Source organism: Crotalus tigris, unplaced genomic scaffold (assembly GCF_016545835.1).
Source record: "Crotalus tigris isolate CLP2741 ecotype Arizona unplaced genomic scaffold, ASM1654583v1 scf7180000019752.108439, whole genome shotgun sequence".
In the NCBI taxonomy this organism is placed as follows: domain Eukaryota; kingdom Metazoa; phylum Chordata; class Lepidosauria; order Squamata; family Viperidae; genus Crotalus; species Crotalus tigris.
The window spans coordinates 37,787-62,066 of NW_024097692.1; the positions used below are offsets into that span (position 1 = coordinate 37,787).

The window sequence follows — 24,280 nt, forward strand, 5'->3', positions numbered from 1 at the left end:
AGTTGTCCCAAAAGTGTTTTTCAAAAGGCAACTGGACTTCCTTGGAGTTTTTTTTCTTGAAAATATTTTGCTTCTCATCCAAGAAGCTTCTTCAGTTCTGACTGACAAAATTTGAATAGAATCGACCATCAGAGTGCTAACAACCAGATGACTGCAAAGAATAGAAATCTTTCTATTCCCCACCATTCAGTCAGAACTGAAGAAGCTTCTTGGATGAGAAGCAAAACATTTTCAAGCAAAATAATAATAAGAAGAAAGTCCAGTAGCCTTTGGGAAAAAGCACCTTTGGGGAAAAGGTCTGAAAAACACCAGTGTGGGAGGACATGCAATGTAGCTCCTTCAGAAAAGCAACAAAGGGGCTTTCTTGTGTATTTAGGAAGAGTGCCTTTTCAAAATTGAAAACTGGCTTCTGTGAATTTTTAGAAATGTTCTCTATTTTCTTCATTACCCAAAAGTTCCTTCAATCCCAAAAGCTAATGGTGTAAGCATTTATTTTATTTCCTACATATTAGGGAGTCATATTGTAACATAATCTGGAGAATCCTGAACATACCAAACATCAGAATAGTTATCATTATGACTGCTCAGATTTGTTTATGAACTCACATTATGAATCCAAGTTATTCATCTGTCTCCCAGGCCTGGAAAAGACCTATTTAATGCTATGGCCCAGAGCTTCCAATTCTTTCTCCACTAATTTCATGAGTTTGTTTAATGCCAATATCTGTCAAATCTAAGCTGGCCTAATACCTTTTAAAAATTTTCTCATGACATGCAAGGACAGAGAAACTGAGGCGAAGCTCTGGCAGGCAAGCAGTTGACGAAAGCAAAATTGGAACAAGTAACAAGACTGCTCCCCTTCTGATGTGTTAAGGCAAGAAAACATTTTACAATCGTGGTTTCAATATTTGCAAATCGTGCAGAGATGGACTTTGGATAAGAAAGTGGGAATTACTTTAGTTGATGAAAATTTGGTAATTCAGATCAAGGATCAGAAATGTGCCCATATTAAAAGAATTTATAATGAGTTAATAAAATTGGATTCAGAAACAGAGTTAGTTAAAGATTGTATGATTAAATGGGCCCAGAATATTCAAGATCTCGTTGGACCTATGGGAGGTAATTTGGACTAGAAATGTTAAATTTACGCAGGCCCAGAATTTGAGCGAAAATTTTTATAAAATGTTTTATAGATGGCATCTGGATCCTAAAAAGCTGTCCTGTATGTACCCGAACCTGCAACCTAAATGTTGGAGATGTGGTTTCTTGGATGCAACCTATTTTCATGTTTGGTGGACTTGTAAAGTTATTAAAGCCTTGATTATGATTTGGTGGAATGGTGGAATTTGGTGATTTGATGGGTTGAAGTTTAAGTAGTTCAGATAAAGTAGAAATAGTCTTATTGTATATAATATTAATGTTTTAATTTTGAGAGAGGAACTGCTCGGGCATTTCCCCTGGACCGCATCAAGAGGGAGAAGAAGAAGGTGAGAAGTAAGTAGGAAGGTTGAGGTGAAGGAGGAGAGGGGGTGAGTGAAGAAAAAGAGGGAAAGAAGTAAGTTGGTTTGAGGTGGGATGCGGTTTGGGGGGAAATGGGTGGGCAAGACCGAATGTGGTGTGTATCAATTTGTTTTATTTTTTATCTGAAGTATTTGTAAGATTGTTATGTATTGTAAAATTGAAAATAAAAATTTTTACAAAAAAAAGACTGCTCCCCTGACCACCTGACCAGAAAAAAATTCTCTCTGGGCTTTGGTCATGGCAATTGAGTCAGATGCCGAAGGCACGGTTGGGGACCCGCTCTGGGTGGCCTGAGAATTTGGGCCTAGTCAGGTAATTATTGGCTGTAAATAATGATACAGTTAATGAGGCCTAATGGCAGTCACTGGATAGGGCTAAAATAGTTTCTCAGACGGGCTGAGAAGTAGCCAGAATATTGAAAAGACCCTGTAGGGGATCTTGGGGCCTGCAGTCAGTATAGGAGGTCTGATTTGTAGACCAGAGGAAGGGCCTCACAATGTTCCCAAGATGGCGGCCGCAACTGGCTCTGCCGAAATCCCTGGGGTGGCCAAGGTCGTGTGAGTGGCCTGAAGCCCAGGGGAAAGACTATGTGGCACGCAGAGGCCTTCAGCATTCAATCCGGCTTAAGAGCGTTTACAGGGCCGGCCGCGTGGCGTGCCCAAAATGGCGGCCGCGGGGCACTTGGTTGCAGTTTCCCAGGACCGGCAAGGATATACTAAGATTCCTGAGGCCCTTCTCCCAAAAACACAGAAATGCCGAATTAATTGCCTGCAGGATTTGTTTCTGACGACAAAGGGGAATCTCCATTAAGTCTGAAAACTCGGCAGCCATCCAAAATGGTAGCTGCGACTTTCGGGCCGTTGAAAATGGCCTCCGGAGGTGTCGAGGATGAAGGGGAAACTCTGGGGTTGACTGTGGTTGCAGCGCTGAGCGCTGCGCAGGAAAACCAATGGGGGAACTGGCAAGAGATTTTCGTCCCCCCCCCAGAGCCCTGGGGAAATGAACAGAGAAGAACTTCCCCTGCACCCCCAGAGGCCTCAAATCAGCCGATTTGAGGCTGCGCTGATCCCAGAGTTTTTGGGGAAAAAATTTTCTGGGGAAAGAATTTTTTTTTTTTAAAGGGAATCACTAATTAGGGAATGTAGAAATATCAAATCTAAAGCAAGGAGAATTCAACAATGGGTCTCTGACCTGCTAAATTGAATTGAAGATCTCTAAACCTGAGAGCCAAACTTGCTATGTCTTCAAGAGCTTGAGACCAAGTCAAGACTGGGTCTCCTAGCAAGAGGGGGCGTGTCAAGTTTGGCTACTTGGTCTCAAGAGCAGGCAAACAGAGAAAACCCATTGGTGGATTCTCTATCTCCTGTACTGGAGAATAATGCTTTTCTGTGTGGGAAAGATCCTCACATATATTTTCTCAAACAGTACATTCCCTCAAAAAATATTAATTCTCTACCTAGCCATCTTAGTTAAGAGTTAGCATTTTTACATCTACTTGTAATAATTAAACATTACCTTCTTTAGCCAGATACAGTTCTTTAAACTTGGCTCTCTTTTGATTAAATTCTTGCTCGAGATGCTGTTTTGTACGTAGAAATTCAGCATTGACTTTCTCTAGTTCAGCTACTCGTTGAAGAAGAGCTAAAAATGAATCAAAGAAAAAGCAATGATCATGACAATAAAAAATACTGTATATTTTTTTGAAAAAAATTTATTACATACAATATTGTTGTACAGCAACAAATCAGCGAACACCTAGAGGCAAACAAAGTCATTACCAAAAGCCAACATAGGTTTGTCAAAAACAGATCATGCCAGACAAATCTTATTGCATTCTTTGACCAGGTGACAAAATTAGTGGACCAGAAGAATGCTGTGGATATAATTTATTTGGACTTCAAGTAAAGCATTTGATAAAGTAGACCACAACCTACTACTTGATAAGAAAAATGTGGGTTAGACAGCATCACCACCAGATAGATTTGTAGCTGGTTGACTGGCCGTACTCAGCATGTGGTCCTCAATGGAACTGCATCTACATGGAGGGAAGTGTGTAGTGGGGTGCCCCAGGGTTCTGTTCTGGGCCCAGTGCTCTTCAACATCTTCATCAATGATTTGGATGAGGGGATAGATGGGGAACTTATCAAAATTGCAGACGATACCAAGCTGGCAGGAATAGCCAAGATTCCAGAAGACAGGCTTAAGATACAGAAGGATCTTGACAGAGCTGAACATTGGGCATTATCTAACAAAATAAAATTCAATGGTGAAAAAAGTAAGCTTCTACATTTAGGCAAGAAAAAACAAATGCACAGGTATAGTATAGGTGGTACCTTGCTCAATAGTAGTAACTGTGAGTCTTAGTTGACAATCACTTAAATAAGAGCCAGCAGTGTGCTGCAGCTGCCAAAAAAGCCAACACAGTGCTAGGCTGCATTAACAGAGGGATAGAATCAAGATCACGTGAAGTGTTAATAGCACTTTACAATGCCTTGATAAGGCCACACTTGGAATACTGCATCCAGTTTTAGTCACCATGATGTAAAAAAGATGTTGAGACTCTAGAAAGAGTACAAAGAAGAGCAACAAAGATGATTAGGGGACTGGAGGCTAAAACATATAAGGAACAGTTGCTGGAATTGGGTATGTCTAGTTAAATGAAGAGAAGGATGAGGGATGACATGATAGCACTGTTCTAATATCTTAGGGGCTGCCACAAAGAAGAGGGAGTCAAGCTATTCTCCAAGGCGCCTGAAGGCAGGACGAGAAACAACGGGTGGAAACAAGAAACAAACTAGAACTAAGGAGAAATTTCCTGACAGTTAGAACAATTAATCAGTGGAACAACCTGCCCCAATCTCGTATCCAATGACTCTGGGTGGATTACACATAAAAACATTAAAGCATTAAAAAAACATTAAAATCAACAATCACAGAACACAACAGATAAAATCATTTAACCAATACAAACCATTAATACCAGATGAGAAAAAGGGGAGCCAGACACACAGAGGGTGGGGAGGTGAGATTAAGTTTTAATTAATCAACCACCTCCAATATGAAGCTCCCCTATAAGATGTTCCAGAAGGCCGGAGCCATGCCAGAGAAGGCTCTTCTCCTGGAGCCTACCAGCCTAAATTCCTTAGCTGATGGGATCCACAATGTGTCCCCTCTGGCAGAACAGGTGGAGTGGGCCAGTCCCATCAGGGTGAGACGGTTCATCTCTCTTTAAACCATAACAGCACAATAAAAAAGGAATAATTTCTAAGGCCTTTGTAATAAATTTTTTGCAATGGCATATGCTCTATATGTAAGTATTCTCTTGGCAGACAATTTCTGAATTCACTATGCCCTCAAACAGAATTCTAGGTGTGCCCTTGCCCCCCAAAAGCTTGCTAATTTGCAATATCTTGTGGACTAACACACATAGCTAGTACTAACATTCTTTATCAAATCTTAACCAATACACTCCTTGCTATCAGGCCTTTACTTGCAACACTTTCTAGTCAATTATTCAAGACTCCCCAAGGTCCAAGCTTTTGTTATCTGTTTCATAATCTGTTTTACTAATGTCTTTAGTCAGCTGTAGAGTTAGAAGTATGTAAATCAGCGGTTCTCAACCTATGGGTCGCGACCCCATTTGGGGTCAATCGACCATTTTTCGGGGGTCGCCAAAGGCGGCGATCCGCCATTTTTTGCGGCGCCGTGCACGCGCGCCGCACATGGGGGGCGTCGCGCATGCGCGCCGCGCATGGGGGGGCGCCGTGCATGCGCGCTGCGCATGCGCAGAACGTTTGTATTACGGGGGTCGCCATCACACAAACGTTGAGAAGCACTGATGTAAATGTTTTCACTGGTCAGCACCAGCACTACTACAGAAGAACAAGGTATCAAACAAGCATGTATAGTTCTTAGTAACTCTAGAGCAGGGGTAGGCAACCTCGGCTCTTTTATGACTCATGGACTTCAACTCCCAGAATTCCTGAGCCAGCCATGCTCTAGAGGCACACAAGTAGCAATACTGTTTCAAAGTCCTGAGAACCTTCATTACTATAAAAAGAAATATTGGGGGGGGGGAACCAAGATGTGTAAAATTGAGTGTATATCAACCACAATAGTAAAATTAGGGTGCCAACCATCCTGTTGGCATATGCAGCAAAAGAAACTTCTGGGATAAATGGTATAGGGTTACCTGCCTGAGCAGGGGGTTGGACTTGATGACCTCCAAGGTGCCTTCCATCATCATCATCATCATCATCATCATCATTATTTTACCAAGAGTATAATTTTACTGATAATTCCACATAAGCACAGAAGAAGCAAAGCCAGTTCTGAAGTTTTCATGCACGAAGAGGCATAAATAAAATCCCCTTTTCTCTCCTGGGCCACCCACTGTCCATTGTCTACCAATCCGGTTTGTCAAAAACAGATCATGCCAACCCAATCTTATTTCATTCTTTGATAAAGTGACTAAATTAGTAGACCAGCGAAATGCTATGGACATAGTACTTAACTTCAGCAAGGCATTTGACAAAGTAGACCACAACCTGCTGCTTAGTAAGCTAGAAAAAAGTGGAATAGACAACAACACCATCAGATGGATCTGTAGCTGGCTAACAAACTGTACTCAGCGAGTAGTCCTCAATGGTACTACATCCACATGGAGAGGAATAAGCAGTGGGGAACCACAAGAATTCGTCTTTGGCCCAGTACTCTTCAATATCTTCATTAATCACTTATATGAGGGAATTGAAGGAAAACTCATCAAATTTGCAGATAACACCAAACTGGCAGGAGTAGCCAACGCTCCAGAAAACAAACTCAGGATCCAAAAAGATCTAGACAAACTTGAACAATGGGCCCTATCCAACAAAATGAGTTTTAATGTGGAGAAAAGCAAAGTTTTACATTTAGGCAGGAAAAATCAAAGTTTTAAGTACAGATTAGGCGAGACCTGGCTCAAAAACAGCAACTGTGAGAGAGACCTTGGAATTCTAGTGGACGATCACTTGACTATGAGCCAGCAGTGTGCAGTAGCAGCCAAAAAAGGTAATACAATCCTGGGTTATATAAACAGAGGCAGAGAATCAAGATCACACAAAATATTAGTACCGCTTTATAAAACCCTAGTGAGATCACATCTGGAATACTGCAACCAATTTTGGTCACCATAGTACAAAAAGATGTTGAGACCTTGGAAAAAGTTCAGTGAAGAGCAACTAAAATGATCAAAGGCCTGGAGACTAAAACATATGAAACGGCTGCAGGACTTGGGTTTAGCTAGTCTAAAGAAAAGAAGAAATAGAGGTGACACGATAGCAGTATTCCAGTATTTGAGGGGCTGCCACAAAGAAGAGGGGATCAAACTATTCTCCAAAGCACCAGAGGGCAAGACAAGAAACGATGGTTGGAAACTGACCAAAGAGAGAAGCAACCTGGAATTAAGGAATTTAATTAACTTAATTAACTTCCTAACAGTGAGGACAATTAACCAGTGGAACAGCTTGCCTTCAGAAATTGTGGGCACTCCATCATTGGAGATTTTTAAGAAGAGACTGGACAGTCACTTGTCTGAAATGATATAGGTTTTCGTGCTTGAGCAGGGGGCTGGACTAGAAGACCTCCAAGGTCCCTTCCAGCTTCTATTCTATTCTATTCTATTCTATTCTATTCTATTCTATTCTATTCTTGAATCAACTACAGTCAATTTGTTTTGGGACATTGTCTGAACACCTAAGAACTTCCCATTATTTGACCTTGGGCACCAAGAGTTGCCAGGCGACAGTCAGCATTCTTCTACTCCACAATTCCCCCCCAAGCCTCCCTTACATTCCAAACCTGCCCACCCCACTCTCTGTTTCTATTGTCTGGTTTGTGAGGGGAGTACAAGTCAGACATGACATAGGGTTGTTGTTATGGGGAAAATAGGAGAAAGAAGATAAGTTGAATATATTTGCCATCTTGAGTTATTTGTAAAAATAATGAAAGTGGGATACAAATAAATAAAAAATAAAAATATACTGCCCTTGTACACATGCACAATGCCACATGTGCACAACCCCAAGTTAAGAAAATTGGAATCAACAGTACATTTCCAGTTCCAGTTCCTGAATCAGGTAAATATAGATGAAAGGGTACCTCAAGAGTCTGACTAGGTCTAGCAATATATTAGTAATATTACAAACATGATCAAATATTCCTTAAATATTCAGATTTGCAGTGCTGTTCTAGAACATGTTTGTAGATAATAGAAGTTTGGGTATTTCTTTCTTTTAATTAAAGAAGAGTTAAATGGGGCAGAACAATTTATTTTCTATTGCAGTCCCTTTTTACTCCTTCCCTACAATTAAATTTTTAAGAAAGACAATATGGTAGTGGTTAAAGAATTGGGTTATAAATCAAACTAGTCCTAGTCCTCCCTTAACAGACAGGGTGATTTTGAGCAGTCATTCTTCTCTTAAACCAGTGGTTCTCAACCTTTCTAATGCCGCAACCCCATAATACAGTTCCCCATGTTGTGGTGACCCCCAACCACTTATACATCACCGGGTGCCAGGGGCGTGGCCAAAGAAAAGGGGGGGAAATGGTGGACAGCCTTGTTTGGCGACCCCTGTGAAATGGCCGTTCGACCCCAAATGGGGTCCCGACCCACAGGTTGAGAACCACTGTCTTAAACCAATCCACCTTGCAGCATTGCTGTTGTATGGAAAAATAGGAGACAGGAGAATGAGGTATGTATGCTACCTTGATTTAACCAAAAACAAAGGAACGATAACAATTAAGTAAATAAATAATTTCCTACGAGATAAAAAGATATCAGGCTTTATTTTTACAATTTTTCTCTTCCCCCCGCCCCCGAAACATGTTTTCCATTTTAATATTTTATCTACAAAATTTACAGAATTCTGATGTTTAGCAGTAGCACAGTATCTTCTGTTTTATACTGGAGCTACTTGTTCATATTGTATTCCTTTGCTTTCCTTGCCAGCAAAGTATAATTTCTATCTTTATAAAATAAACATATATTTTAAGAAGGCAAATTCTGAGGCAGCAGCTTAAGAGTAGGGGGTTAAGATATATCAGTCAACAGAACAAAATGAATTGGTTGCTAAGTAAAAACTCTTCTTTAAACATGATTACAAACTATAGAACAGCGTATGTTCAAATGTCTGCATTTAATTACATATTGGAAGCAGGTTCAAGATTAACTGCTGGATTTCAAAAAGAGGAAATAATCACAATTTGAATGTTTATTCATCCCAACAGTTTAATGAATGTCCTGGGTGCATCTGATACTAGCCTAATTTACATGTCTGGAGCCAGCTCTAATATTCCTCCCAACTGTGAAAAATATGGCTTGTATATCAATTCCCCTTTTCCGTCTTTGTGTTTGGGTTTCTTGCTTTGATGAAGACTATTTTGAGAATTCAAGATGATTGCTTTTTTATCTAGTAACTGCAGTGAGATTATTATGTGCACAAAGATGGAAAGACTGAAATACTCACAAGGGAGAAACAGTTAATAAAGATGACAGAATTTGCAGGACTGGTAAAACTGACTTGTTTTATTGGAAAAAAAGACATTTGTCAGTGACTTTAAACCCTTTATGGACTTTTTGCTGAAACTGGAAAGAAATGAACGTGATTTATGGGTTTGATGGTTACAAATGGTAGAATATGTAAAGAAAAGACCCAAGATGTAACCAGATAGAGAGGACAAAATATAAATGCATTTATAGCTGCTGCAAAGAAGATCAGAAGCCACTTTTTCTTTATTTATTTTCCTATTTACTTTTCACTTCCTTTTATTTTACTTTTTTCTTTTATATTTGTATTGTTTTTACTTTGTAAAGAACTTCTTTAATAAAATTAATTTAAAAGGGAATTCAAAAAATTGCCGTTGTAACCTCAGACTCAGCTAATAAATTATTTCTCATCTACAAATTTTAAATCAAAACATCCTAGGAAGAAACTCTCAGCATCTATTTTTTTTAAATAAGTGGCACAGAAATATAACATCTATTAGTGGACAAATTTACCAAGATTGTATTGTATAGCTTGTGCTCAGTGTATTGGAAATTAATCATGAAAAGTGTCTTTTTTCTGAATACAAAATGTAATACAGTATGTAAACAGGAGACTGGCCTTCAGTTGACCTCAATCTTTAAATATAGTTGTTATACCACTGTTATAAATAAACATGTTTATGTTTGAGTAGTTCTACTCAATCAACTGTAATGATAGCCTCTATGTACAGTATAAATATGGTGACCACCTATATACTAAAACAAACATTAAGTTAACAGAATTAAAAAATATACCAGCTGAGTGGGAGACGGGCTGTATATAAATTTAATAAATAAATAATAAAAAGATTGGAATAATACCCAGAATACCATAGATGTATGGCATGAAGTTATTATAAAATACCAAAATCCAGGATGAAGAGAACCTTTTATATGACCCATGATTCAATATATTGTAATATACTGGGGGAAAGAGGAGATCAGTCATTTCCTGAAGCCTTGTCATTAATTCCATAAGAAAAAAAAGAAAAAAGTCAGTATACAAGGAAGCTCATTCCAGTGCAGTGCCCAAACTAAATGCAATATTTTAAGTGAAATTTGGCCAATACAGAATTGAGAGGAAAGTGGATTTCTCTAACTCTATTTCTTGACTTATAACCATTCATTTAGTGACTGTTCAAAGTTACAATAACTTTGAAAAAAGTGACTCATGACCAGTGATGGGATTCAAATATGTGAACAACCGGTTCTCTGTGTGGATGCCGCTTCCGGAAGTCCATTCTGGGCCTGGACAACAAAAAATTAGCTACCGGTTCTGTCAAAGTGGTGTGAACCGGCTGAATCCCATCACTGCTCATGACTGATTTTCACACTTATGATCATTGCAGCATCCTCACGGTCACATGATCAAAATTTGGGCACTTGGCAACTGACATGTATTTACAACAGATGCAGCATCCCAAAGTCATGTGATCCCCATTTGCGACAAGCAAAGTCAACATGGGAAGTTGGATTCACTTAAGAATTGCATGATTTACTTCACTGCAGTGATTTGCTTAACAACCATAGCAAAAAAGCCCAAAATATAGGGTGCAACTCACTTAACAACTGCTTTGCTTAGCAATGGAAATTATGGTCTCAATTCTGGTTGTAAGTCAAGGATTACCTGTGAATTCTCAATAGATTAATACTAGTTTGAGCATTCCTTGACTTTTGTTTGCAAAACATTATTCTTTCTCATAAGTTCCTTGTCCTATCCTTTCAAATATCTGTTTTAATCAAATATTTAATTTTAAAGTGTCATCCCATTATAAGAAGGATTCAAGCAGGAAAAATATAACATAGTATTTTGCTAGTTATATTTTATTCTTGTCACACATAATAAACCTAGGAAGAATTTAGCTAAATAATGGAAATTCCACCTCATAACTTAAAATTATTAGGCATGTAAGTTTTCAACAACTATGCCAAAGTTTTGGATATCATAATGTACACGGTGATAACTTTAGAACTAAAAGCAAGCCGATTATTTCTGAACATGTTTTCATAAAATAATAGCACAGAAGCGTTTCCTGAATACGTACGTACGTATGTACGTACATACATACATACATACATACATATATATATATATATATATACACACACACATACACACACACACACACACACACACACACACACACACACACACATATATATATATATATATATATATATATATATATGTAAGCAACCATCAAATTCAAACAAATACATGCATTGGTGGAAAAAAATAATTATTTTGCTAACATGGAATATAATTATTAATTGAAACATACAGAAGAGCTAAATAACAGTATTAAAGGTCCATAAACATGGTGTAGCTTATTTACATGCACTCAACACATTTATAAGGTACCTAATGAACATTTACTATGAATATTCATGCTTATTTATTTATACAAATAATAAAGCTGCCTGACTCCATGATGACTTTGGGCAACTCACAACAATAAAAATACAGAAACCATAAACAAGGGAGAAAAGAGGCAAAAAAAAATCTGGAAGAGATAACCATCAACTCAAATGATAAAATTTTATGACAGCTCACTACTCAAATTAATTAGGGAAAAAGGCCGTGTTTTTAGCAATTTTCTAAACTCATAGAGCAAAATGGACATTGTCAACAAACTCGGAATGCTTGGACATGGTTAGGAAGGCACTTACTTTTCTAGGCTGCCCTATCTATGTTTCCTGGTAAAATACATGGGAAAATCCCATGGGAGGAAAATTACACTTAGGGTTAGGGTTAGGTCACCATGAAATCACAGAGCAAAATGGACATCACCCAAAAACTCGGAATACTTGGGAAGTTAGGAAGGCACTTACTTTTCTAGGCTGCCCTATCTATATTTCCTGTTAAAATACACGGGGAAATCCCATTGGAAGAAAATTCCACTTAGGGTTAGGGTTAGGTCACCAGGAAATCATAGAGCAAAATGGACATAGCCAACAAACACGGAATACTTGGGTATGGTTAAGAGGGAACTTACTTTTCTAGGCTGCCCTATCTATATTTCCTGGTAAAATACATGTTGAAATCGCATTGGAGGAAAATTCCACTTAGGGTTAGGGTTAGGTCAAATTGAACTAATAGAGCAAAATGGACATTGCCAACAAACTCGGAATACATGGATATGGTTAGGAAGGCACTTAGTTTACTAGGCTGCCCTATCTATATTTCCTTGTAAAATAGACGGGGAAATCCCATGGGAGGAAAATTCCACTTAGGGTTAGGTCACCAGGAAATCATAGAGCAAAATGGACATCGCCAACAAACTCAGAATACTTGGATATGGTTAGGAAGGCACTTACATTTCTAGGCTGCCCTATCTATATTTCCTGGTAAAATACATGGGAAAATCCCATGGGAGGAAAATTACACTTAGGGTTAGGGTTAGGTCACCATGAAATCACAGAGCAAAATGGACATCACCCAAAAACTCGGAATACTTGGGAAGTTAGGAAGGCACTTACTTTTCTAGGCTGCCCTATCTATATTTCCTGGTAAAATACATGGGGAAATCCCATGGGAGGAAAATTCCACTTAGGGTTAGGGTTAGGTCACCATGAAGTCATAGAGCAAAATGGACATTGCCAACAAACTCGGAATACTTGGACATGGTTAGGAAGGCAATTACTTTTCTAGGCTACCCTATCTATGTTTCTTGGTAAAATACATGGGAAAATGCCTTGGGAGGAAAATTCCACTTAGGGTTAGGTCACATTGAACTCATAGAGAAAAATGGACATTGCCAACAAACTCGGAATACTTGGACATGGTTAGGAAGGCAATCACTTTTCTAGGCTACCCTATCTATGTTTCTTGGTAAAATACATGGAAAAATCCCTTGGGAGGAAAATTTCACTTAGGGTTAGGTCACATTGAACTCAAAGAGCAAAATGGACATTGCCAACAAACTCGGAATACTTGGACATGGTTAGGAAGGCAATTACTTTTCTAGGCTACCCTATCTATGTTTCTTGGCAAAATACATGGGAAAATCCCTTGGGAGGAAAATTCCACTTAGGGTTAGGGTTAGGTCACCATGAAGTCATAGAGAAAAATGGACATTGCCAACAAACTCAGAATACTTGGACATAGTTAGGAAGGCTGCCCTATCTATGTTTCTTGGTAAAATACATGGGAAAATCCCTTGGGAGGAAAATTCCACTTAGGGTTAGGGTTAGGTCCCATTGAACTCATAGAGCAAAATGGACATTGTCAACAAACTCGGAATACTTGGGTATGGTTAGGAAGGCACTTAGTTTTCTAGGCTGCCCTATCTATATTTCCTTGTAAAATAGACGGGGAATTCCCATTGGAGGAAAATTCCACTTAGGGTGAGGGTTAGGTCACCAGGAAATAATAGAGCAAAATGGACATGGCCAACAAACCCGGAATACTTGGGTTTGGTTAGGAGGGCTGCCCTATCTATGTTTCTTGGTAAAATACATGGGAAAATCCCTTGGGAGGAAAATTCCACTTAGGGTTAGGGTTAGGTCACATTGAACTCATAGAGCAAAATGGACATTGTCAACAAACTCGGAATACATCGGTATGGTTAGGAGGGCACTTACTTTTCTAGGCTGCCCTATCTATATTTCCTGGTAAAATACATGGGAAATCCCATGGGAGGAAAATTCCACTTAGGGTGAGGGTTAGGTCACCAGGAAATAATAGAGCAAAATGGACATGGCCAACAAACCCGGAATACTTGGGTTTGGTTAGGAGGGCACTTAGGCTTTATCTAGGCTCCCACCCTTATTAGGTCACCATAAATTGGACATCCTGAATACTTGTGGTTAGGAAATTACAGGCTAGGGGGGGAAATCCCATGGGAGGAAAATTCCACTTAGGCTTAGGGTTAGGTCACCATGAAATCACAGAGCAAAATGGACATCACCAACAAACTCGGAATACTTGGGTATGGTTAGGAAGGCACTTACTTTTCTTGGCTGCCCTATCTATATTTCCTGGTAAAATACATGTTGGAAATCCCATGGGAGGAAAATTCCACTTAGGGTTAGGGTTAGGTCACCATGAAGTCATAGAGAAAAATGGACATAGCCAACAAACTCGGAATACTTGGACATGGTTAGGAAGGCAATTACTTTTCTAGGCTACCCTATCTATGTTTCTTGGTAAAATACATGGGAAAATCCCTTGGGAGGAAAATTCCACTTAGGGTTAGGGTTAGTTCACATTGAACTCATAGAGCAAAATGGACATTGTCAACAAACCCGGAATACTTGGGTATGGTTAGGAAGGCACTTACTTTTCTAGGCTGCCCTATCTATATTTCCTGTTAAAATACAAGGGAAATCCCATGGGAGGAAAATTCCACTTAGGCTTAGGTCACCATGAAATCACAGAGCAAAATGGACATCACCACAAACTCGGAATACTTGGGTATGGTTAGGAAGGCACTTACTTTTCTTGGCTGCCCTATCTATGTTTCCTGGTAAAATACATGGGAAAATACCCATGGGAGGAAAATTCAGCTTAGGGTTAGGGTTAGGTCACCATGAAATCACAGAGCAAAATGGATATGGCCAACAAACTCGGAATACTTGGGTATGGTTAGGAAGGCACTTAGTTTTCTAGGCTGCCCTATCTATATTTCCTGATAAATACATGTTGAAATCCCATGGGAGGAAAATTCCACTTAGGGTTAGGGTTAGGTCACCATGAAGTCATAGAGAAAAATGGACATTGCCAACAAACTCGGAATACTTGGACATGGTTAGGAAGGCAATTACTTTTCTAGGCTACCCTATCCATGTTTCTTGGTAAAATACATGGGAAAATCCCTTGGGAGGAAAATTCCACTTAGGGTTAGGGTTAGGTCACATTGAACTCATAGAGCAAAATGGACATTGTCAACAAACTCGGAATACATCGGTATGGTTAGGAGGGCACTTACTTTTCTAGGCTGCCCTATCTATATTTCCTGGTAAAATACACGGGGAAATCCCATGGGAGGAAAATTCCACTTAGGGTTAGCGTTAGGTCACCAGGAACTCATAGAGCAAAATGGACATGGCCAACAAACCCGGAATACTTGGGTTTGGTTAGGAGGGCACTTACTTTTCTAGGCTACCCTATCTATATTTCCTGGTAAAATACATGGGGAAATCCCATGGGAGGAAAATTCCACTTAGGCTTAGGTTAGGTCACCATGAAATCAGAGAGAAATTGGACATCACCAACAAACCCGGAATACTTGGGTATGGTTAGGAAGGCACTTACTTTTCTTCGCTACCCTATCTATATTTCCTGGTAAAATAGACGGGGAATTCCCATTGGAGGAAAATTCCACTTAGGGTTAGCGTTAGGTCACCAGGAAATCATAGAGCAAAATGGACATAGCCAACAAACTCAGAATACTTGGGTGTGGTTTGGAGGGCACTTACTTTTCTAGGCTACCCTATCTGTATTTCCTGGTAAAATACATGGGGAAATCCCATGGGAGGAAAATTCCACTTAGGGTTAGGGTTAGGTCACCATGAAGTCATAGAGAAAAATGGACATTGCCAACAAACTTAGAATACTTGGACATGGTTAGGAAGGCTGCCCTATCTATGTTTCTTGGTAAAATACATGGGAAAATCCCTTGGGAGGAAAATTCCACTTAGGGTTAGGGTCAGGTCCCATTGAACTCATAGAGCAAAATGGACATTGTCAACAAACTCGCAATACTTGGGTATGGTTAGGAAGGCACTTAGTTTTCTAGGCTGCCCTATCTATATTTCCTTGTAAAAAAGACGGGGAATTACCATTGGAGGAAAATTCCACTTAGGGTGAGGGTTAGGTCACCAGGAAATAATAGAGCAAAATGGACATGGCCAACAAACCCGGAATACTTGGGTTTGGTTAGGAGGGCACTTACTTTTCTAGGCTACCCTATCTATATTTCCTGGTAAAATACATGGGGAAATCCCATGGGAGGAAAATTCCACTTAGGCTTAGGGTTAGGTCACCATGAAATCAGAGAGAAATTGGACATCACCAACAAACCCGGAATACTTGGGTATGGTTAGGAAGGCACTTACTTTTCTTGGCTACCCTATCTATATTTCCTGGTAAAATACATGGGGAAATCCCATGGGAGGAAAATTCCACTTAGGGTTAGGGTTGGGTCACATTGAATTGATAGAGCAAAATGGACATTGCCAACAAACTCGGAATACTTGCGTATGGTTAGGAAGGCACTTAGTTTTCTAGGCTGCCCTATCTATATTTCCTGGTAAAATACAAGGGGAAATCCCATGGGAGGAAAATTCCACTTAGGGTTAGCGTTAGGTCACCATGAAATCACAGAGCAAAATGGACATCACCAACAAACTCGGAATACTTGGGTATGGTTAGGAAGGCACTTACTATTCTTGGCTGCCATATCTATGTTTCCTGGTAAAATACATGGGAAAATACCATGGGAGGAAAATTCAGCTTAGGGTTAGGGTTAGGTCACCATGAAATCACAGAGCAAAATGGATATGGCCAACAAACTCGGAATACTTGGGTATGGTTAGGAAGGCACTTAGTTTTCTAGGCTGCCCTATCTATATTTCCTGATAAATACATGTTGAAATCCCATGGGAGGAAAATTCCACTTAGGGTTAGGGTTAGGTCACCATGAAGTCATAGAGAAAAATGGACATTGCCAACAAACTCGGAATACTTGGACATGGTAAGGAAGGCAATTACTTTTCTAGACTACCCTATCCATGTTTCTTGGTAAAATACATGGGAAAATCCCTTGGGAGGAAAATTCCACTTAGGGTTAGGGTTAGGTCACATTGAACTCATAGAGCAAAATGGACATTGTCAACAAACTCGGAATACTTGGGTATGGTTAGGAGGGCACTTACTTTTCTTGGCTGCCCTATCTATGTTTCCTGGTAAAATACATGGGAAAATACCATGGGAGGAAAATTCAGCTTAGGGTTAGGGTTAGGTCACCATGAAATCACAGAGGAAAATGGACATGGCCAACAAACTCGGAATACTTGGGTATGGTTAGGAGGGCACTTACGTTTCTAGGCTGCCCTATCTATATTTCCTGGTAAAATACACGGGGAAATCCCATGGGAGGAAAATTCCACTTAGGGTTAGCGTTAGGTCACCAGGAAATCATAGAGCAAAATGGACATGGCCAACAAACCCGGAATACTTGGGTATGGTTAGGAGGGCACTTACTTTTCTAGGCTACCCTATCTATATTTCCTGGTAAAATACAAGGGGAAATCCCATGGGAGGAAAATTCCACTTAGGCTTAGGTCACCATGAAATCACAGAGCAAAATGGACATCACCGACAAACTCGGAATACTTGGGGATGGTTAGGAAGGTACTTACTTTTCTTGGCTGCCCTATCTATGTTTCCTGGTAAAATACATGGGAAAATACCATGGGAGGAAAATTCAGCTTAGGGTTAGGGTTAGGTCACCATGAAATCACAGAGCAAAATGGACATGGCCAACAAACTCGGAATACTTGGGTATGGTTAGGAAGGCACTTATTTTTCTTGGCTGCCCTATCTATGTTTCCTGGTAAAATACATGGGAAAATCCCTTGGGAGGAAAATTCCACTTAGGGTTAGGGTTAGGTCCCATTGAACTCATACAGCAAAATGGACATTGTCAACAAACTCGGAATACTTGGGTATGGTTAGGAGGGCACTTACTTTTCTAGGCTGCCCTATCTATATTTCCTGGTAAAATACACGGGGAAATCCCATGGGAGGAAAATTCCACTTAGGGTTAGCGTTAGGTCACCAGGAAATCATAGAGCAAAATGGACATGGCCAAAAAACCCGGAATACTTGGGTTTGGTTAGGAGGGCACTTACTTTTCTAGGCTACCCTATCTATATTTCCTGGTAAAATACATGGGGAAATCCCATGGGAGGAAAATTCCACTTAGGCTTACGGTTAGGTCACCATGAAATCAGAGAGAAATTGGACATCACCAACAAACCCGGAATACTTGGGTATGGTTAGGAAGGCACTTACTTTTCTTCGCTACCCTATCTATATTTCCTGGTAAAATAGACGGGGAATTCCCATTGGAGGAAAATTCCACTTAGGGTTAGCGTTAGGTCACCAGGAAATCATAGAGCAAAATGGACATGGCCAACAAACCCGGAATACTTGGGTTTGGTTAGGAGGGCACTTACTTTTCTAGGCTACCCTATCTATATTTCCTGGTAAAATACAAGGGGAAATCCCATGGGAGGAAAATTCCACTTAGGCTTAGGTCACCATGAAATCACAGAGCAAAATGGACATCACCGACAAACTCGGAATACTTGGGTATGGTTAGGAAGGTACTTACTTTTCTAGGCTACCCTATCTATATTTCCTGGTAAAATACAAGGGGAAATCCCATGGGAGAGGAAAATTCCACTTAGGGTTAGGGTTAGGTCACCATGAAATCACAGAGCAAAATGGAAATCACCCACAAACTCGGAATACTTGGGTATGGTTAGGAAGGCACTTAGTTTTCTAGGCTGCCCTATCTATATTTCCTGATAAAATACATGTTGAAATCCAATGGGAGGAAAATTCCACTTAGTGTTAGGGTTAGGTCACATTGAACTCAAAGAGCAAAATGGACATTGCCAACAAACTCGGAATACTTGGACATGGTTAGGAAGGCAATTACTTTTCTAGGCTACCCTATCTATGATTCTTGGTAAAATACATGGAAAAATCCCTTGGGAGGAAAATTTCACTTAGGGTTAGGGTTAGGTCATATTGAACTCATAGAGCAAAATGGACATTGTCAACAAACTCGGAATACTTGGATATGGTTAGGAAGGCACTTAGTTTTCTAGGCTGCCCTATCTATATTTCCTTGTAAAATAGACGGGGAAATCCCATTGGAGGAAAATTCCACTTAGGGTTAGGGTTAGGTCACCAGGAAATCATAGAGCAAAATGGACATGGCCAACAAACCAGGAATACTTGATTAGGATTAGGAGGGCACTTACTTTTCTTCACTGCCCTATCTATGTTTCCTGGTAAAATACATGGGAAAATACCATGGGAGTAAAATTTAAGTTAGGGTTAGGGTTATGTCAACAGGAAATCATAGAGCAAAATGGACATCGCCAACAAACTCGGAATACTTGGGTATGGTTAGGAAGGCACTTACTTTTCTAGGCTGCCCTATCTACAATTCCTGGTAAAATACATGGGAAAATCCTATGGGAGGAAAATTCCACTTAGGGTTAGGGTTAGGTCACCATGAAATCAAAGAGCAAAATGGACATCACCAACATACTCGGAATACTTGGGTATCTTTGGGAAGACACTTACTTGTTCTAGGCTCCCTATCTATATTTCCTGTAAAATACTGTTGAAATCCTGGGAGGAAAATTATTTTTCCCCCCCCACTTATAGTTAGGATTAGTCACCTGAGTCATAGAGAAAAATGGACATTGCCAAAAACTCGAAATGCTTGGACATGGTTAGGAAGGCAATTACTTTTCTAGGCGTCCCTAGCTATATTTCCTCGTAAAATACATGGGAAAATCCCTTGGGAGGAAAATTCCACTTAGGGTTAGGGTTAGGTCACATTGAACTCATAGAGCAAAATGGACATAGCCAAAAAACTCGGAATACTTGGGTATGATTAGGAGGGCACTTACTTTTCTAGGATACCCTATCTATGTTTCTTGTAAAATACATGGGAAAATCCCATGGGAGGAAAATTCCACTTAGGGTTAGGGTTAGGTCACCGTGAAGTCATAGAGAAAAATGGACATCGCCAACAAACCCGGAGTACTTCGGTATGGTTAGGAAGGCACTTACTTTTCTAGGCTGCCCTATCTATATTTCCTGGTAAAATACATGGGAAAATACCATGGGAGGAAAGTTCCACTTAGGCTTAGGATTAGGTCACCATGAAATCACAGAGCAAAATGGACATCACCAACAAACTCGGAATACTTGGATATGGTTAGGAAGGCACTTACTTTTCTTGGCTACCCTATCTATGTTTCCTGGTAAAATACATGGGGAAATCCCATGGGAGGAAAATTCCACTTAGGGTTAGGGTTAGGTCACCATGAAGTCATAGAGAAAAATGGACATTGCCAACAAACTCAGAATACTTCGACATGGTTAGGAAGGCAATCACTTTTCTCGGCTACCCTATCTATGTTTCTTGGTAAAATACATGGGAAAATCCCTTGGGAGGAAAATTGCACTTAGGGTTAGGGTTAGGTCCCATTGAACTCATAGAGCAAAATGGACATTGTCAACAAACTCGGAATACTTGGATATGGTTAGGAAGGCACTTACTTTTCTAGGCTGCCCTATCTATATTTCCTGGTAAAATACATGGGAAAATACCATGGGAGGAAAGTTCCACTTAGGCTTAGGGTTAGGTCACCATGAAATCACAGAGCAAAATGGAAATCACCCACAAACTCGGAATACTTGGGTATGATTAGGAAGGCACTTACTTTTCTTGGCTACCCTATGTATGTTTCCTGGTAAAATACATGGGGAAATCCCATGGGAGGAAAATTCCACTTAGGGTTAGGGTTAGGTCACATTGAACTGATAGAGCAAAATGGACATTGCCAACAAACTCGGAATAGTTGGGTATGGTTAGGAAGGCACTTAGTTTTCTAGGCTGCCCTATCTATATTTCCTGATAAAATACATGTTGAAATCCAATGGGAGGAAAATTCCACTTAGTGTTAGGGTTAGGTCACCATGAAGTCATAGAGAAAAATGGACATTGCCAACAAACTCGGAATACTTGGACATGGTTAGGAAGGCAATTACTTTTCTAGGCTACCCTATCTATGTTTCTTGGTAAAATACATGGGAAAATCCCTTGGGAGGAAAATTCCACTTAGGGTTAGGGTTAGATCACATTGAACTGATAGAGCAAAATGGACATGGCCAACAAACTCGGAATACTTGGATATGGTTAGGAAGGCACTTACATTTCTAGGCTGCCCTATCTATATTTCCTGGTAAAATACATGGGAAAATACCATGGGAGGAAAATTCAACTTAGGGTTAGGTCACCATGAAATCATAGAGCAAAATGGACATCGCCAACAAACCCGGAATACTTGATTATGATTAGGAGGGCACTTACTTTTCTTCGCTGCCCTATCTATGTTTCCTGGTAAAATACATGGGAAAATACCATGGGAGTAAAATTTAAGTTAGGGTTAGGGTTATGTCACCAGGAAATCATAGAGCAAAACGGACATCGCCAACAAATTCGGAATACTTGGGTATGGTTAGGAGGGAACTTACTTTTCTAGGCTACCCTATCTATATTTCCTGGTAAAATACATGGGGAAATCCCATGGGAGGAAAATTCCACTTAGGGTTAGGGTTAGGTCACCATGAAGTCATAGAGAATAATGGAGATTGCCAACAAACTCGGAATACTTGGACATGGTTAGGAAGGCAATCACTTTTCTAGGCTACCCTATCTATGTTTCTTGGTAAAATACATGGAAAAATCCCTTGGGAGGAAAATTTCATTTAGGGTTAGGTCACATTGAACTCATAGAGCAAAATGGACATTGCCAACAAACTCGCAATACTTGGACATGGTTAGGAAGGCAATTACTTTTCTAGGCTACCCTATCTACGTTTCTTGGTAAAATACATGGAAAAATCCCTTGGGAGGAAAATTTCACTTAGGGTTAGGTCACATTGAACTCATAGAGCAAAATGTACATTGTCAACAAACTCGGAATACTTGGGTATGGTTAGGAGGGCACTTACTTTTCTAGGCTGCCCTTTCTATAATTCCTGGTAAAATACATGTTGAAATCCAATGGGAGGAAAATTCCACTTAGTGTTAGGGTTAGGTCACCATGAAGTCATAGAGAAAAATGGACATTGCCAACAAACTCGGAATACTTGGACATGGTTAGGAAGGCAATTACTTTTCTAGGCTACCCTATCTATGTTTCTTGGTAAAATACATGGGAAAATCCCTTGGGAGGAAAATTCCACTTAGGGTTAGGGTTAGGTCCCATTGAACTGATAGAGCAAAATGGACATTGTCAACAAACTCGGAATACTTGGACATGGTTAGGAAGGCAATTACTTTTCTAGGCTACCCCATCTATGTTTCTTGGTAAAATACATGGAAAAATCCCTTGGGAGGAAAATTTCACTTAGGGTTAGGGTTAGGTCACATTGAACTCATAGAGCAAAATGGACATTGTCAACAAACTCGGAATACTTGGGTATGGTTAGGAGGGCACTTACTTTTCTAGGCTGCCCTTTCTATAATTCCTGGTAAAATACATGGGAAAATCCTATGGGAGGAAAATTCCACTTAGGGTTAGGGTTAGGTCACCATGAAATCAAAGAGCAAAATGGACATCACCAACATACTCGGAATACTTGGGTATATTTGGGAAGACACTTACTTTTCTAGGCTGCCCTATCTATATTTTCTGGTAAAATACATGTTGAAATCCATGGGAGGAAAATTCCACTTAAGGTTAGGGTTAGGTCACCATGAAGTCATAGAGAAAAATGGACATAGCCAACAAACACAGAATACTTGGACATGGTTAGGAAGGCAATTACTTTTCTAGGCTACCCTATCTATGTTTCTTGGTAAAATACATGGGAAAATCTCTTGGGAGGAAAATTGCACTTAGGGTTAGGGTTAGCTCAAATTGAACTCATAGAGCAAAATGGACATTGTCAACAAACTCGGAATACTTGGATATGGTTAGGAAGGCACTTAGTTTTCTAGGCTGCCCTATCTATATTTCCTTGTAAAATAGACGGGGAAATCCCATTGGAGGAAAATTCCACTTAGGGTTAGGGTTAGGTCACCAGGAAATCATAGAGCAAAATGGACATGGCCAACAAACCCGGAATACTTGATTATGATTAGGAGGGCACTTACTTTTCTTCGCTGCCCTATCTATGTTTCCTGGTAAAATACATGGGAAAATACCATGGGAGTAAAATTTAAGTTAGGGTTAGGGTTATGTCACCAGGAAATCATAGAGCAAAATGGACATCGCCAACAAACTCGGAATACTTGGGTATGGTTAGGAGGGACCTTACTTTTCTAGGCTACCCTATCTATATTTCCTGGTAAAATACATGGGGAAATCCCATGGGAGGAAAATTCCACTTAGGGTTAGGGTTAGGTCACCATGAAGTCATAGAGAATAATGGACATTGCCAACAAACTCGGAATACTTGGACATGGTTAGGAAGGCAATCACTTTTCTAGGCTACCCTATCTATGTTTCTTGGTAAAATACATGGGAAAATCCCTTGGGAGGAAAATTCCACTTAGGGTTAGGGTTAGGTCACATTGAACTGATAGAGCAAAATGGACATTGTCAACAAACTCGGAATACTTGGGTATGGTTAGGAGGGCACTTACTTTTCTAGGCTGCCCTTTCTATAATTCCTGGTAAAATACATGGGAAAATCCTATGGGAGGAAAATTCCACTTAGGGTTAGGGTTAGGTCACCATGAAATCAAAGAGCAAAATGGACATCACCAACATACTCGGAATACTTGGGTATATTTGGGAAGACACTTACTTTTCTAGGCTGCCCTATCTATATTTTCTGGTAAAATACATGTTGAAATCCATGGGAGGAAAATTCCACTTAAGGTTAGGGTTAGGTCACCATGAAGTCATAGAGAAAAATGGACATAGCCAACAAACACAGAATACTTGGACATGGTTAGGAAGGCAATTACTTTTCTAGGCTACCCTATCTATGTTTCTTGGTAAAATACATGGGAAAATCCCTTGGGAGGAAAATTGCATTTAGGGTTAGGGTTAGGGTTAGCTCAAATTGAACTCATAGAGCAAAATGGACATTGTCAACAAACTCGGAATACTTGGATATGGTTAGGAGGGCACTTAGTTTTCTAGGCTGCCCTATCTATATTTCCTTGTAAAATGGACGGGGAAATCCCATGGGAGGAAAATTCCACTTAGGCTTAGGGTTAGGTCACCAGGAAATCATAGAGCAAAATGGACATGGCCAACAAACCCGGAATACTTGATTATGATTAGGAGGGCACTTACTTTTCTTCGCTGCCCTATCTATGTTTCCTGGTAAAATACATGGGAAAATACCATGGGAGTAAAAGTTAAGTTAGGGTTAGGGTTATGTCACCAGGAAATCATAGAGCAAAATGGACATCGCCA

The 24,280-nt window shown here is 39.9% G+C and overlaps 1 protein-coding gene across 2 annotated transcripts in view; it reads right to left on the minus strand.

Moving 5' to 3' along the window:
- LOC120317610 (rab GTPase-binding effector protein 1-like) overlaps positions 1-24,280 on the minus strand; it is an 86,919-nt gene that overhangs the window by 37,778 nt on the left and 24,861 nt on the right. For both annotated transcript variants that reach the window (XR_005559279.1, XM_039364329.1), the window contains exon 2: positions 3,037-3,162. Coding sequence is in view for 1 of the 2 variants with exons in the window: in XM_039364329.1 (XP_039220263.1) it covers positions 3,037-3,162 (126 nt within the window). In the remaining variant the exon portion in view is untranslated. The remainder of the gene's footprint in view (positions 1-3,036; positions 3,163-24,280) is intronic.